Source organism: Camelus dromedarius, chromosome 6 (assembly GCF_036321535.1).
Source record: "Camelus dromedarius isolate mCamDro1 chromosome 6, mCamDro1.pat, whole genome shotgun sequence".
Taxonomy (NCBI): Eukaryota; Metazoa; Chordata; class Mammalia; order Artiodactyla; family Camelidae; genus Camelus; species Camelus dromedarius.
Window position 1 is genome coordinate 9,333,420 of NC_087441.1, and position 15,686 is coordinate 9,349,105.

General features: G+C 34.6%; 1 protein-coding gene across 7 annotated transcripts in view; it reads right to left on the reverse strand.

Annotated features, from left to right (window-relative positions):
• ARID1B (AT-rich interaction domain 1B) overlaps positions 1-15,686 on the reverse strand; it is a 378,663-nt gene that overhangs the window by 229,425 nt on the left and 133,552 nt on the right. For all 7 annotated transcript variants that reach the window (XM_031456606.2, XM_064486535.1, XM_064486532.1 and 4 more), the window contains exon 4: positions 14,298-14,408. In XM_031456606.2, coding sequence (XP_031312466.2) covers positions 14,298-14,408 — 111 coding nt within the window. The remainder of the gene's footprint in view (positions 1-14,297; positions 14,409-15,686) is intronic.

Here is a 15,686-nt window from a genome sequence, read left to right on the forward strand (position 1 = left end):
ATAATCATCCCAAGCAACATGAAAAACTTCTTTAATGCTAAAAAAACCAGAAAACTCATATTTTGGCATCATTATTCATTATTTTCACAGGAGTATTTTATATGTTCCTTTATAGCATATTTCCTTTTACAAAATAATAGAAGAAAAGTGGTATGCCTCTTAATATTTTCCATATTATGTTAATAATTAAATAACCTCAGTTTTCCCATTCTACCTTGGTAGTCAGGAATGCAGCCTTAAATTTAATAGTCATTCATGGTACTGCATTATCATGGTTTGTCTGCTTCTCCCTTTTTAAAACATTTTTTTTAATTTGTATTCCACTTTGAGTAGTCTCAGTTTATACAAATGTTTTACTGTAGGTCAGCTCAAATCCTTTTTAGAAGCACACAGGTTGTAAATTCTATATAACAACATCACAGGAAATGAAAACCTTCTGTCACAACAGGACTCTTTCAGTTGAAAGTGGCCACGGTATATTTAAAAGTAAACAAACTTATTTATAATTCATAGGGACACATGTTGAAAGACGTCTAAGCTGTTTTTTTAAATGCTTTTGTAGATGAAAAAATCTATACTCTTTAACTTTAATCATTAAGTTATACAGCATCTGGGTCATACTTTATACTAGAATGCCACAGCATAAAAAAATTCAGTCAGAGAGGTCAAAAAATGCACTAATTACATTAAACTTTACGTATTTTAATAAGAAACTATATTTGCAGGTAAACTGAGAAGTAAAACTGATTATGGTCAGTATAATACACAAAGGATATGGCAGGATAGTCAATAAAATGTTGACAAAAGTAAAATACCTTTATTTACAACTGTAAAGTCATATTCATTTCCTCTATAATTTGTCCAAGTACCTTTTCATTAGCTTCCACTGCTGTCTAAATATAGTTGACTTATGAATTACCCTTTTGTAAAAGTGTCCTATTTAGGATGTATCCTTTAAACACCAATCAATACAACTGTCTAAAACAACAACACTAAAAACAGGTATTTCCCCCTACAAAATACCACCTGACTCACAACGTATTTATTTAACATCATTGAATCAAATGAGACAAAAAAAAGGCAGAATTCAAAAAGGTGTATCTCCTATATTAAGAAAATTATTTAGGCATGTCTATATCACAAATAGACACACAGACACACAGATGGATAGATGGATAGAGTGTTTACGTTATTTGATTTAAAAGGATATCTTATTTTACCTGATTCACCACCTGCAGTCTCCCACTAAAGATGTGTCACAGTCCACCTGGCTTTTCCTGGACAACCACTACGGTTCATACACTTATCTGTCTCAGAAATCTGAAAACCCTTTGTAAAATCTAAAGAGTTTTTCTAAAGCAGACTTTATTGTAAGCAATGTAGATTTCTAGCCATGCCTTTGTTTATGCCTTCTTTTTATTTACACTCTCTCTTCTTTTAGGTGATTTTATTACTCACTGTTCATACCACAAGTTGGAAAGAGCAAGGGAAAAATAAACTCCAAAGTAAACTGCAGCCATTTAGTTAGGTATATTGTTGGGAGTGCAGATTCGTATAAAACCAGTGACCAATATTACATTTTTGAATTATCAGTAGATTTCAAATGCCTAAACTATATAGCTGTAATTTTTGATAAGTAGTCAAGAAACGAACCATAGAGGATTTTGCCTCTTCATTCCCACCCTCCCCTTCCTCCAATAATTTAGTCTGCGGCACTTAAAACTAAAAATGACAGCACAATATTGGGAAAATTATTTTAAATTACAATGTATGTTAATGTAGTTTTCTCATATTGGCATTCTTCTGTTATGTAGTAAATAAAAACAAAGAATACACAATCAAAATGAATGCAGAAGAATCCCAGTGCCATTCACACCAATCTCTCTATCCAAAGAGGTCAACAATACTGAGGTTCAAGTACTGAGGTTCAAGTAACAGGAGAGGAGTCAGTGAAACAAAGTTTTAGCCGAGAGTCAGCTCTCATGATCTCTGTGCCTCTACAATGCCTCTGTCCCCGTCCTCCACCTCCATAGGACAGGAATGCTGAATCTCAGGGAAGTTTGGTAGACTAGTGATATTAACAGGCCCTGGCAGCCAAACGCAATTCCAAAAGAGAAGGAGGGCAAATAGGTAAGAAATTAACATTTACTGAGCACATACGTATGTGGCAAGTACCACACTAGAAGGTTTTACGTATGTTTTCTCTGCAGTGATGTAAAGGGGTAAAGGGAAGGACCCAGGAGTGACGCTGAGTTGACGGCACACGGGAACGTGCTGTGTTATCCGTAACATGCGTAGTTAGGTACACTTTTCAAAATCTGATACCCCAAAAAGGGACAAGTCTTATCAAAGATGGCTAGACCTTTAATATCTTGTTTTCACCCCTATGAAAATAGAAAGTACAAATTAAGTTGGGGGAAAAAAGTGTAAAAATAATAAAATCCTTCATGAAGTGACTCAAGAAAACCAGCATCATCATTCTTACTCCACCCAAGCCAAGTGTTCACAGAAGTGCTGAGAGGCAGGGTTCTCCTAAGAACACAAGCACCGATAATACGTTATTAAATGCCACTTTATTATATAACAGGTGAATATAATTTTGATACAGCTATCATTGCTTTTAAATATTCAAGACTTCTACAAAATGGCAAGTCATTTCTTTGAAATTACACACGCCGGAAGTATGAATTCTGCAGATTCTGTAGATGGTTCTCTAAAGGTAAAAATGAGATAATATGTTAAAGTACTTTAAATAACAAGTATCCCAAATATAGGTGTGTTTTTTCATTGATTTCTTATTGCCGAATATATTATAGGAAAGAACAAACAATAATAAGCTAGTAAAATAATTAATTTTTATTTTTCTTTCGTTATATCTAGTATAAAATTTTAAACACAGGAGGAAATCAATAAATGATTGTTAAATGTAATTGAATTTTTCTGTGTAGAGTCAAATCTTGTGCCTTAATCAAGGATATCAACATGTAGACATGACAGCCAAGGAAAAGCTTAAATGCAGTAACTACAAAAAGCAAAAACACTTGGAGAAATTTGAGCACATTCATACTTATTCAAGGACACTCATGACTTAATCAAAATTGGGGAAACACTGGTTTTATTTTTTTAAAAAAGGACTTAGGTTCAACAACCAAAGTTTACAAGGACACGGAGGCACATGCAGGCGCCGTCGCGCGGGCCACTGCGGCAATGGTACCAGCTCAGGCTCGCTGTGACGCCCCGGCTGCTGCACTGAGTCACGTTTCCCGCCATTCGTGTGTGTCTATTTTCACATCTGGGAGATACTTTTTAAAAATTGGAATCAAATTAAATATGTAAAAACACACACATTTAATTTTAAAACCTCATTAATATTAAACCTCTGCTCTTTACGTAGGAAGTGAAATGACAGCACTTTAAAAACCAAAGAAAAAAGTGGATACGGGCTTGATTAGAAAAAAAGAGAGGGAGAGAGAGAAAGAGAGAGAGAGAGAGAGAATCCCTTCAGAGTTCATGGTAATCTCCCTAAGGTCCCATTTCCTTTGCTGAGATTCAAATGTATCACAGAAATACATGGTTATCAAAGGGGTAAATCATTTCTAAAATAAAAGAGAACATATTTCAAAAATAGCATGTTAAAAACAGGTTTCCTGCCCCCTCCCAGTCACCCTCAAAAAATGAAAACAAACAAACAAGACATAAATTTGTATACTAGGCTCACAAACCCATATACTCAAAATAAGCTTCAGAAAAGAAGAAATTATATTGAGATAGCTAAGGAATGTTCCTCCAAAATAAATTGGTACAAAAAGAACAAAGTCTAAATCATTCAAAAGTAAACCAAACAAGGCAATATAAAGTAACTTACCCCGAGCCAAGGAAAGCAACATATTAGGGTATAAACTTACTGCACTATCCTAAAAGCAACGAAAAATGAGACCAGCCATGAATGCCAACCGAACTGTATATACATACATACATATATATATATATATATATATATATATATATATATATATATATATATATATATATATACACACACACACACACATACATACATATACAATTCGGTTGGCATTTATATATTTTTTTCATCTATTTCTTGAGACTGCACTCTCATCTTATTCCAAGTTGTTTATACAAACTCTGCTATGATAGTCTTCAAATCACCTCCAAGAATTTAAATAAAATGTAAAGCTATGGCCAATGCTATCCTTCTTTGAATATCAATTTCTATCTATGACAATGGTTTAACTCTTACATAAAGAACTATACAAAAAATAAGGTTTTGGTAACAAATATGAATTGCTTTCCTTTAGAACTTTTAGAATTCCAGCACAGTTACTCGGGAGTTGCTTTTTAATCTCATAAAATCTCTGGCTATTCTTTTCTCCCTAAACCAACTCCCCATCACCATTTCCTTGTGTTTGTCAGCAACACAACCACACTTCCAGGTCACTCAGCTTAAAGACCTTGAAAGCATCAACCATTCATTCCTCCTTTTATTTCAACAACTTTCTCCCTCTGTGTTCTCACTGCTATCACTTCTTTAATTATCTGACTCAATCTCATTAGTGACATAACACAATAGGTCTAAAGTAGTCTCCCTCCCTTCAGTGGTAATAAAGGCATTTTGAAAATGAAGGCTTTTCATAAATAAAAGGCATGGAGCAACTCACTTGTCGCGGTAACCTAAGTCCCAGACATTCAAAAACAGAAGAATAGGGTGGCATGTGGCTTCCAGCAGGCAAAACAGACATCAGGAAGTCCTGTTTTTAAAGTTCATATTAAACTTTATTCACTAAGATATTCACTAAGAATCTTACTCTGGGCATACTTCTTCTTTTACTAGTAGTTTCCTGTGTCAACTAACTGAAATTTTCATTTATATAAAACTAGACATTTTTAAGTGGTATCCAATAAATTATTATATATATAGTATATAGATTATTATTTTGAAGCCAAATTTTATCCAGATACAGATACTTACAAAAGCCCAACCACGTATTTTTAGTGTCATCAGAAGGCGTTAAGTGGCTGCCTGCACTCAACCACCCAAATCCGTTGCAAAAATAAAGACTAATGAAGATCACTACTCACATCAGAAAATTCTGAAAGCAAAGAAAGAGAATCAGTATCAGGGCAGGTTTCAGACAGGGACAGGATACTGCTGTACTGTCCTGTCACTCAGTGGTCACCAGGTTCACTCATTCTGGCCTACTTTGAGAGAAAACATTTAACTGTGGGTTGGTATAGTCTATGACCACCCCCCTTAATGCACACAATTTCGTGCTTTGACAGAAAGAGGAGTAAAAGTAAGCCTTTTGGGTAGAGTAACACGGCACTCCACCCAAATCAAGCCAGTGAGGCCAAGGACTTAAAACAAAAAACGCACACAAACAAAACGCAGTGATGCAAGGGGCATTATCCACGAACTGGTTTGGGTTCATTAAAAAGAAGTGGTTTTCACAACATTGTAAACTGACTATAACTCAATAAAAAAAAAAGTTAAAAAAAAAGATTTTCATGTTCCTGGCTTGCTAATATTTCCACTAGTGGTAAATCTCAGTTTAAAAAGCAGAGTTATTACTCAATTACTTTATAGTATACAAGTGTAAACCAGGAGTGCCAGAAGTAAATAGAGACCTCAGGTATAGACCATCGGGACCTTCCTTCCACCAGCATGAAATTAAAACCCACTGCTGCTTGATCATCCTGGTTCAGAGAACTGTCTCCACTGGACTCCCACTCGTCCAGCAGGAAAAGGCATACAAACTTTGCATCACAAAGGCAAGACTTCATTGTCTTGCAGCCTCCTTATTTGCCTTTTCTACCGCCCACTTTATTGGTCATAAAGACACCTGGAATACATACTTCTCAATTTCTCACATGAACTTTTCTGCTCCCTAGACCTCCCTAGACTCAAACACATCAGATTCCCAAACTGATCACATGGGGAGGGGAGGGAAAACTCTGCAGTCTCTGAGATGTTAGAGACAGAGACCACAAGGCCCATGGCTCCCCCATGACCTACAGATAAGGCTATGCACTCAATTAGGCAACCCCAAATTCTTAAATATGTTCAAAAGTAAATGGCTCCTAAGAATGGGTAGGGGCCCACCAGGGGCGTACAGGAGCCATCACTGAAGATTTCAAGATGACTGCACTTCTCTCACTTGACATCTTCTAACGTTCATTTTTTCAGACAAGGACAGGCAGATCCTGAGAACTGACATGAATTGCTCAAGACCAGAACCTTGGCTGGAGATTTCGCCTTGTGATCCATTCAACATCATCATTAGAACAGGTCTCCAGGTCAAAATATATTACTTTATCAAAACAAAGTCATCATTCCTTCCATACAAGTCATTATAAGCTCTTCACTTTCTCTTTTCTGAGGAGAGAAAAAGAAGGCATGATATAAACTGATTCCAGCTAATCATTTTTATAATGACCTAACAAGAAAATACAGTTAAATATTTATATCAGTCCAGTCTAATAATCAGGTACTATTTAAATCAAGAGAACTCTAGGAAATTAGCTATCAATAAGTAAATACTAAAAACCATGTGTTTAATTTAGAATTAATGTTCTCACACACACTGAATGTGGGCAATGTGCACAGATGCACACAGATTCCACTGCAAATGAACACTACTCGGAACACTTTAAAAAGTCAGTGACAGCCTGCTAATGAAATAAAGGGAAGAGACACACACATCACAACCTAACATTGGATAAGATGCAGGTTCTGTGGAAAAAGCCAACAATAGTACCTAGAAACTTTTTTTTTTGAAATAGAATGCATTATGAAGAAAAGTGGTTGAGAAAGCTTAGTCACTTTTTTGTGACTTAAAGCTTTTTTCCCCCTCTTTTATTCCAGGCTTAAACAAAGTTCAGTGGGGCATCAAACTGCCTGTTTTAAATTACAGTCTGTATTTTAAAATAGAATGCATGCACGGCATGTTCCTGAAGCTAGGGGGTGGGAGTGTTATTCACGGAAAATTGAAGGCTTGTTGAGTCAATAATCTTCTTTCACACAGTAACAATTTTCAGCTAAAATTTCTTGACCCAAACAAAGGAAAACAAGACCATTCAGTTATTTTACAACAATTTGGCAAAGGTAAAGAAAAAAGATGAGAAAGAGAGAGACACCTCTAACATCTTACATTGTGAAGGAAGAATAGAAAATTTGGCTCTCAGGTAAGAACCTTCTCTACATATATTTATTTCCTATCCTATACTTAGAGTTAATATTAAAAATAGTTACTTTCAGTTCAGAAGAAAAATAAAAGCAATTAACAAGACCACAAATGCTACTATGAGTTCCTGCTGGTTATATATCTCTTGTTATATAAAACAGATGTGTGCCTTCAGTTACCTACAAAGTGGAAATCTGTAATTAAAATTTATTTCCCTAACTTGGATACTATAAAGTAAAAGGCACTGAGCGCCTTACAATGGCCATGCCTGAATAATCTGGAGGAAGCCTGCGACCCCTGGACATACCAGAGAATAGGAGGAGCACTACGAAAGAGGAAGGAGGCTTTCTGGCTCAATACGCCAAGAACTGCCATTCATAAAAACAGAAACAGCAGGTCAGACTAAGAAAAGGTACCTCTGAACAGCCGCTGCTTTACCATTCTATCATAAAAAATTAAAATTAAAACTCTAGGGAGCTACGCTGCTGACAAACACTTCCATCCGTGCCCGCGTGCCCACATGTGAGAATCCCTCACACACACTGCTTTTTGTGGCTCATGAAGAAAGCCCAGCACTGCTGCTCTCCCCCTGGCTCTTGGAGACGTCCGTCTGGTAAGAGAGGCTTATGTCCAGATAAGGTTCTGCAGATATTTGCAGACAGGCCTGACAGTTGCGTGCACCCCAGGCTGTGGGGCCACAGAGAAAGCCCCTTGGCCTCACATGGGTCATCTGAAGAGCTGAATGCTGGTCAAAACCTTCCAGGCCCCCATTTGTTACAGCAAAATTTGTATGCTGACTTTTCCATTAGCCAGGAATATCTGCATTTATCATCCCTTACTTAATGAGCCTCATTTATCAACTATAGATCATAGTTATCCTTCTATTATCAAAACCAATATCCTGCAAATCAGTTATGTTTCAGCCTCTCTTCATCTCCAATTTTGTCTAGTGTCTATTTTTTATAGTACTCCTTCATTAATTTTTTTTTTGGAATTGACAGTCCCATAAAATGGGTTAAAATTCATTTCCCCTATATTTTAAATGGAAAGCTCCAGAATATTTTGTGAAAAAAGCTTGCAGGGGTGTGCTTAGCTAAAATGTGTTTTTAAAAATTAAATAAATGTTTAAAAATAACACATTGCCACTAAGCAAATATCTTAGCTATAATGAATTTAGAATTATCCATTTATTTCAAAAGGATTGAAAGATCTCAATTTAGAAACACTTTGCACACAAACATTCAAGTTATTTAAAAGCAAACTAAAGTTCTTTTTAAATATTAATTTATTCAAACTTTCCATATATTTAGCCTGCTTTAACCTGGAAGAAATCCAAACTGGTGAGGTTTTATTGAATATTCATTTACAGAACAAATATTTAAGTGGAAGATTGTTTTGAAAGAGGGAGAAACACCTTTCCAACTCGCCCAAGTTCAGTTATTTCGTCTATTCTCAGAATGACTACCAGTATCACAAAAATACTCTGGAGGTATAAAATTACAGAGTATCACATCTTAAAGAAATAATCTATGTTGGAAAATAAACATTTGTAAGAATCACTTTTCCTAAATTAGGACTTTCAAGTAAGGTCTTTACATGCTTCTCTCAGTCTTAATCCTAAAAGTACTGACATTTCCACACAAAACAGACCAGTGAGTGAAATTACATTTGAGAATACGGTAAATCCTAGGTAAGAAACAATAATGAATGTTGCATGTTCCATTTAACACTTCTCCAAAATTTCAATATGTGTCTGTACCTTCAGTTTCAAAACTATGCCAAATGTACAAGGAGACGTACAGGGAGTCTCTCTCCCCGACAAGGCGCATCCCAGAGAACCTCCTGCTCCATTCACAGGGGCCCACTTTTTATGACTTCATAACTTCACGACTCATCATGGTCTAATAACATTTAGGCAGCTCTGATAACAAACAGCTGATGTCTTCAGTTGTACACGGGAATTATCAATGCTTGAACACTGAGATAAGGTGACAATAGATTAAGTTTCTCTTTTATTAACTTAGAATTTTTTAAATGTTCGGGATGATTTGAGGGCAATCAATCAACAGAAGACAAATACACTCTTAACCTTTCAATGACAACCATTTAAATCAAGCTCAAGATACAAATAGAAAGTTTGGAAAGAGTTCGTTCAGCAGCCATATACCTATTTCTTACCTGGTAAATTTTAACTTTTGCAAAAACCTGCCAACTACCCAGTTAAGATCCTATTACCAATCTGTATTTCTAGATGGGTTGAGGACTTGTTAAAATGAAAATCCAGTTTAAAAACACTTCACCTAGCCATTTTCAGTAGTTTCCAATCATTCACAGGAACCATGTTATCAAATCTACACACTTAAAATGTCCCTATTAACATGTCATCAATTTTCATACATGCCTCCAAGTACATGACCATCTACCACCACCCAACAGAAGTGTCATTAAAGACTAAAAAGTAAACACACACACAAAGTATTCTTTTTCAGTAAAGGCAGATCACTGTATGCTCTGTTGAAAACCTAACACCCAAAGAATATTCTTGGTGATACTATAATAAGTTTTCAAACCATTCTCTTTGAGGCTTCCAATATCCTGTTTAACACTCTCTCTTTCAAAGAACAACCAGCATTTACTACCTCCTTCCTTTCACCAAGGGCAAAACAATTTAAAAATTAAAAGTAATTAATAAAAATAAACTATATGTTTTATCTAAACCTCAGTACTTCCTTCTAAATTGCAAACTAAACAAAAGTGCCATAAGCACTATTCCATGTGACATTTAGGGTTTTTCAAATTAAACTTGGAAAGATCAAACCCTTTTCATGTCTACTTCTTTAAATACTTCCTATTTAAGGAAGAGGTTTTTAATGACCTGATGGGCTTTCTCAAACGACAGTAGAATATGACTGATCATATTCTGTATCTTAGGTACACAGAATAACGGACCTGCTATCTGAACCATAAACTGGTGGCAGGTCTCTCTGAAGAATAAAACAAATTAGTTATTTCTAAATTGAGAAATATTAGCAATTCTTCAGATCCCTGGAGGAGAAAGCACTATTTGCTTAGAACAAGGAAGATTAAAAAAAAAAAATCAAACCTTTTTTGTCTACTTTCTATACATGTTCATATTTTATTAACAACATATCTATCTGTATTGTACTTACTGAAATTATGATCACTGTCAATTTATTGTAACAACTTAAAATATACATTACTAAAAAAATAATGTTTTCACACTACTTTTAGCTTAACTATAAAGAAGTACCCACTTCTTCTCTTGAAGCTTAAGGTTACCAAGGTAAAATTCAAATTCCATTTTATAATAAAAGAAAATGGTTTTAAGACTAAAACAACCCGCCTAATACAGACATCACACTCATATAATCCTTTAGTATCAACAGCATATGGAGAACACAAGCTCTCCTGATGTCAATTTAATACTTTGGAAAAGATCCTGTAAGCAATTAAAAGAAAATTCTGAAACTGGGGGAAGAATGTATTTAAAAGTTCTTGCATAAATTCTATTAGGAAAATACTTACTGAACAACATAATAGATTCTCTGAACATATCCTGGTCTAATGGGGAGAGGGGGGCACAAGACAATTATAAAAGTAACTGCAATAAAAGGATGACTAGTAAATGCCATAAGAAATGAAAAAATAACAAAAGACTCAATAAAAAGTATATTAAATCATATTTTGGTGGTTATCTTAGAATGTAAATTGAGATATACTCAATGTTTATAAAATAAAGGAACTGATAAGCTATAGCAGTTTTTTACATTTTCCACTGTGTATTTTGCTTAATGATGGCTTCATTTCACATCAATATTAGAGACAGAAGAAAACTATAATATGTGCTTGAATTTTAAGTGATAATATTCCAAAGAGATAGAGTTCCTCAAGCTAATTTTTACATCACATGCTATATGCTAAGATTTGTTAGCAATGGTAATACCAAGGGTATGTAAGCTATGTCCCTCAAGAGGGAGAAGGCTATGTGATTAAGAGGTACAGAATCAGCGGGCATTATAAATAAAGGAAGATCTGTTCTGAGCTTAGGTCTGTGTGCACTAAGTAAAATGGTCATGGCCCCAAGACAACAAGAAGGCAAATATTAATTTATTAGTCATTTGCTTTATGTGCATGAGCTGAAGAGCTCAGTCAGCTGGAAAACATAACTGCATTAGTTACTGAAGATCACCAAGAATTTAATGACATGCAAATACAGACAAATACCAATTTAAACAATGGTAAGAGGACAACTTAACTGAGGGATCAAATTCTAGATCTAGCATAAGGAAATACTTAATTTCTTGTAAAGTTAACTGTGTAACAAAAATATGCTAAAGAAAATATCACACGTGCAGAAAAATATTATAAAACCTATCAATCTAGCTCAATTCAAGCAAAAAATTAAACAACTACTTAAGAAGCTTCCTTTTTATAGTCACATATATAATGGATAAAGACTTGATTATAAGAATCAGTTTTACTACATTTTTAAAAAATGTATAGATAAGACTTAGAATTTCCTTAGTTCAAAATTACAAAACTAGAGATTACAAATATGATGGATTGCCTTTAACCCTGAGTAAAAAGACAAAATTTATATCACTGACACTTGAAAGGAAAAACACAGCATAAATCTACAAAAGACCCAATAATAAACTCAGATGTGATAACAAATAACAGTTTCACAGTACTTATAATATCAATTTAGCCAAGTTAGAGAATAAAATACTTAATCAGAGGAGAACTTGATTTGCAAACTAGGTTCCGACTTCTCCATTCTTTGGCCATTGAATAAAGCTTGTGCTGTTCCAATCTCAAGTAAGATAAAATAAATCAAATATTTAATAACAGTTAAAATATATGATATTAGAGTCATACAGAATACCAACAAATCTCTCCCAAAACTGTATAATTACCTTAGTTGTGTACAAAACACTGATGCAGTGTCTACATAAATAAAAATGTATTTATAAACCCCATACAGAAAAATTTTCTATACAAACAAAGCCTGGTGAAAGAAAAGTGGAGCACTAAAATTCATTTAAATAAAGTCAATTTTCATCTTAACAAATTGGGACCGGGGCGTTTAGGTAGGAACACCAACAGACCTATGATTTGTGATTTATTCAGTAACTGATGAATACCATAAAAACCTAGAAACTTTCCTCTCTGAAAAAAGACTATTGAAATGTTACTTAGTCAATCAGCATCCTATTTATCTGTGAGTTACAAAAACAGAAAGAAAATACCAATTAGGGCATTTCTTTTTTTAACAGCTTCCTCAGAAAATTTATATTATGAGCAACCTTAAATCCTCTTGGGAAGGAGGCAAGACAAACATTCAGGAAGAAAGTAAGCCACTAAATGTATACAAATAGAACAAATTGGAAAGACAAACTATTAATGAATATAAGAGCCCCCTTTCAACTTGAAAAGCACCATCCCAAAGCAGTACGACCACACTTCACTCCCTTCTAGCGTTAGCTTAACGTCAACCATTCATCCCAGAGCAGAGCCATGAAAAGCAGCACAGCTCACTGAGTGACACCAAGTTCAAAGGGATAGAAGAAAGTAGTACAGTGCCAACCATTAGAGCTACGTAGAAAATTGGTATCAATTTATAACAAATTCTCCAACCTGTTCAACTGTTCACATCACCAGATAATGACAAAGTTTCTAGCTCCTCTAGAAACACTGAAAATCTTGGGAAAGAAGTGGAATTCACTGTCCACTTGCTTCTCTTGAGTCAATTTAAATCCTTAAAACCACAAGCCAATTTCCAAATATTCAGCAAATGTTGCATTTATCAACAGCATTCACAAACATTTGCATACACACACACACACAATGTTCACCAAGCTGTGAATTGTCTATCTGCTAAAGAAAAAAGCTTGCAGCATAATATAGAATCCATCACCTTTTCCACTCCTTCAAAAACCAAATAACTAAAGAATAAATATTCCAATATGACCAAAAAGTGACCACAATAAATTTCACCCACCTCCGAAGACAGAAATAAAAGCTATTAAAAATTAGGATTTCAAACACATGTGCATCAGATTCAAAGATACTATACACTCTGTAGCCATCACTTACCTTCTCCTCTAAGGCTACATTTAACTTAAAAATGGGTATTGTATGCACACCAAATGTATAACATTCTTTACAAATGCCGGTTCTTAAATGTTTAAAAGTAATATCATAAATCTTACTTAATGTGAACATATTTCAAATTCAAATTAAAATTATGGCTAGCCTGAACTTCCATCTTAAATAAAACTTCTTAATAGAGATTAAGCAGTAATGATAATTCTTCAAATCAAAATATTTTAACAAGAAAATAAATATAAAAATTTGTTTGCACAGAAGTAGTCTTTTAATTCATAAGGAAAACCTCATTTAAATGAGGTTGCCCATGATAAAAAAGAAAGAAAATTAAGCACAGATGAATTATTTAAGAGCATTAACAAGTGCCCTATAATACTGTAACACAGCTACTACTCCAGTGAATATAAACCCAACACACTGACTTGCTGGAGTAAATACTTAGCAGCTGCTTTTTCCAATTTTAAACTAAAATACTTTCTTCTGGGTGAAAAAGATTGGGTGATTTCTCATTACATAAAATCCCAGAAGATATTCAAACTACCACTGGATGCTTTATCTTATCATTTATATCCTTTGACAAATGGGAATTTCTTTACATTTAACTCTTATATAGTTATCTCTGTTCTGAATCACCACCAGAAAGCAACAGGCTATGCAAAGCACAACTGTACATCAGAAACGTCTTTCTGCCACAAAACCTATCAGCCAAATAAAAGCTTCCAACTGGACTCAGAGATACATACAATCACCAGACTCAGAGATACCTACAAATAAAACAAACTTATTCAAGACTACACATTCCTTCAAGATGGAAACTCTAAAAAAATTAATAAACCACAAATGTATCTGAAATCCAGAAACTTCTCCCCCACGTCTTAACATAAAGTAGAACAAACAAAAAACAAGCGCTCTTTTTAGAAATCTGTAACTAATTACACCTCTAAATCAGCACATTAATAGTCTTACTGGTAAACTTGATGGTCTTTCTTGTTGTATTAAGTTCAAGTCTTCATGGTTAGGTTTTCCGGGAGCCAGAGGAGGTTGAGACCTAGTTCCATAGCCTTCCTGAGACATGTCCTAGACAAACACAAACATAAAGCACTTCATAAATTTCTCAGTGGGTTATAAGCTTCTCTGGCAAAGAAAATGTACCAAAGGCTTATCACAAACTATCAACTCATGTTACATTTAATCAGACATATAAATATGTTATCGCTATCATTTCTGTAACACTTTATCAAAAGCAAAAACAAAATATAAAAAGTACTGAATCTTCAAAAGCAAAAATACATATAATTAACAACTAAATTTATTATGCAACCATACAAACTAAAGTCCGTATTTGAGTTTTGCAGGAAGGTGACAGTAAAAGATGGAGAAGAAAGCCAGTTATACTCAAACTCAAACCAGAGGAAACCAAAAGCTCATGGTATTATTCAATTCTGACTTAGGCTGAACTTCCTTTAATATTACCTTGAAAATATTAAAACAATCAATGAAAAATTTACTATCAACTGACTTTTAATATGCCCTCTCAGTAACCCACAAAAACAACATAGTTATTAAGCTCACAGTATTCTGAAGTTTCTACAAAACCAATAAACACTCATGTATAGAATTCCACATGTTCCTGTGGCATACTTTCCAGAGAACCACAATAAAGAATAAAATAGTAGTGGGGAACAAAACACACCCCAAAAACCTGCTGAGGTGCAAGAAACTTATTGTTAACATAGCCTTTCTGGCACCCAACTGAACCTTTTTCCTGGAGGTATTCTGCATGGTTTTGGTATGAGGATGAAATCATGTTATATAAACCAAATACTACACCACACCAAACTTACTGGAGACCAGATCTCTAGCTGTCTCATGTACGCTCAGTTACTAAACATTCAACCACCATTTGTACCTGAAATCAGACGGCAGGACAGAATGTTAAATGCTCATTATAGCATGTCTTAATTGGCACTGAAAGTTGAAGAACCAGTTTCTGATTAGAGAGGAAAAAAGAATGGAAAATATCACTTAAAAATAAAATTCTCTCCCTTCCTCTGTCAGCTTAAATATGTGTTAGAATTAAAGAAACATTATATATAAATTCTACTTCTGTTAAATCCTCAAAATATTACTTTAAAAATTAATGTTAATCAGTTGAAACCCTATAAAAAGCTCCTGCTGGCCTACCCCTTTCTCACACGGTATACACTTAAAATTACACAGCTTCTGAAGCCAAGAAACTTTGGATCAATAGCTGGTACTAAAAGCACACAAGCTGTACCAACTAGACTTAACCAGCCAAGTGCTGGTGCAACCTGCCTTCACACAGGTTCTGAAGAGCATGCCAACAATCCAGCA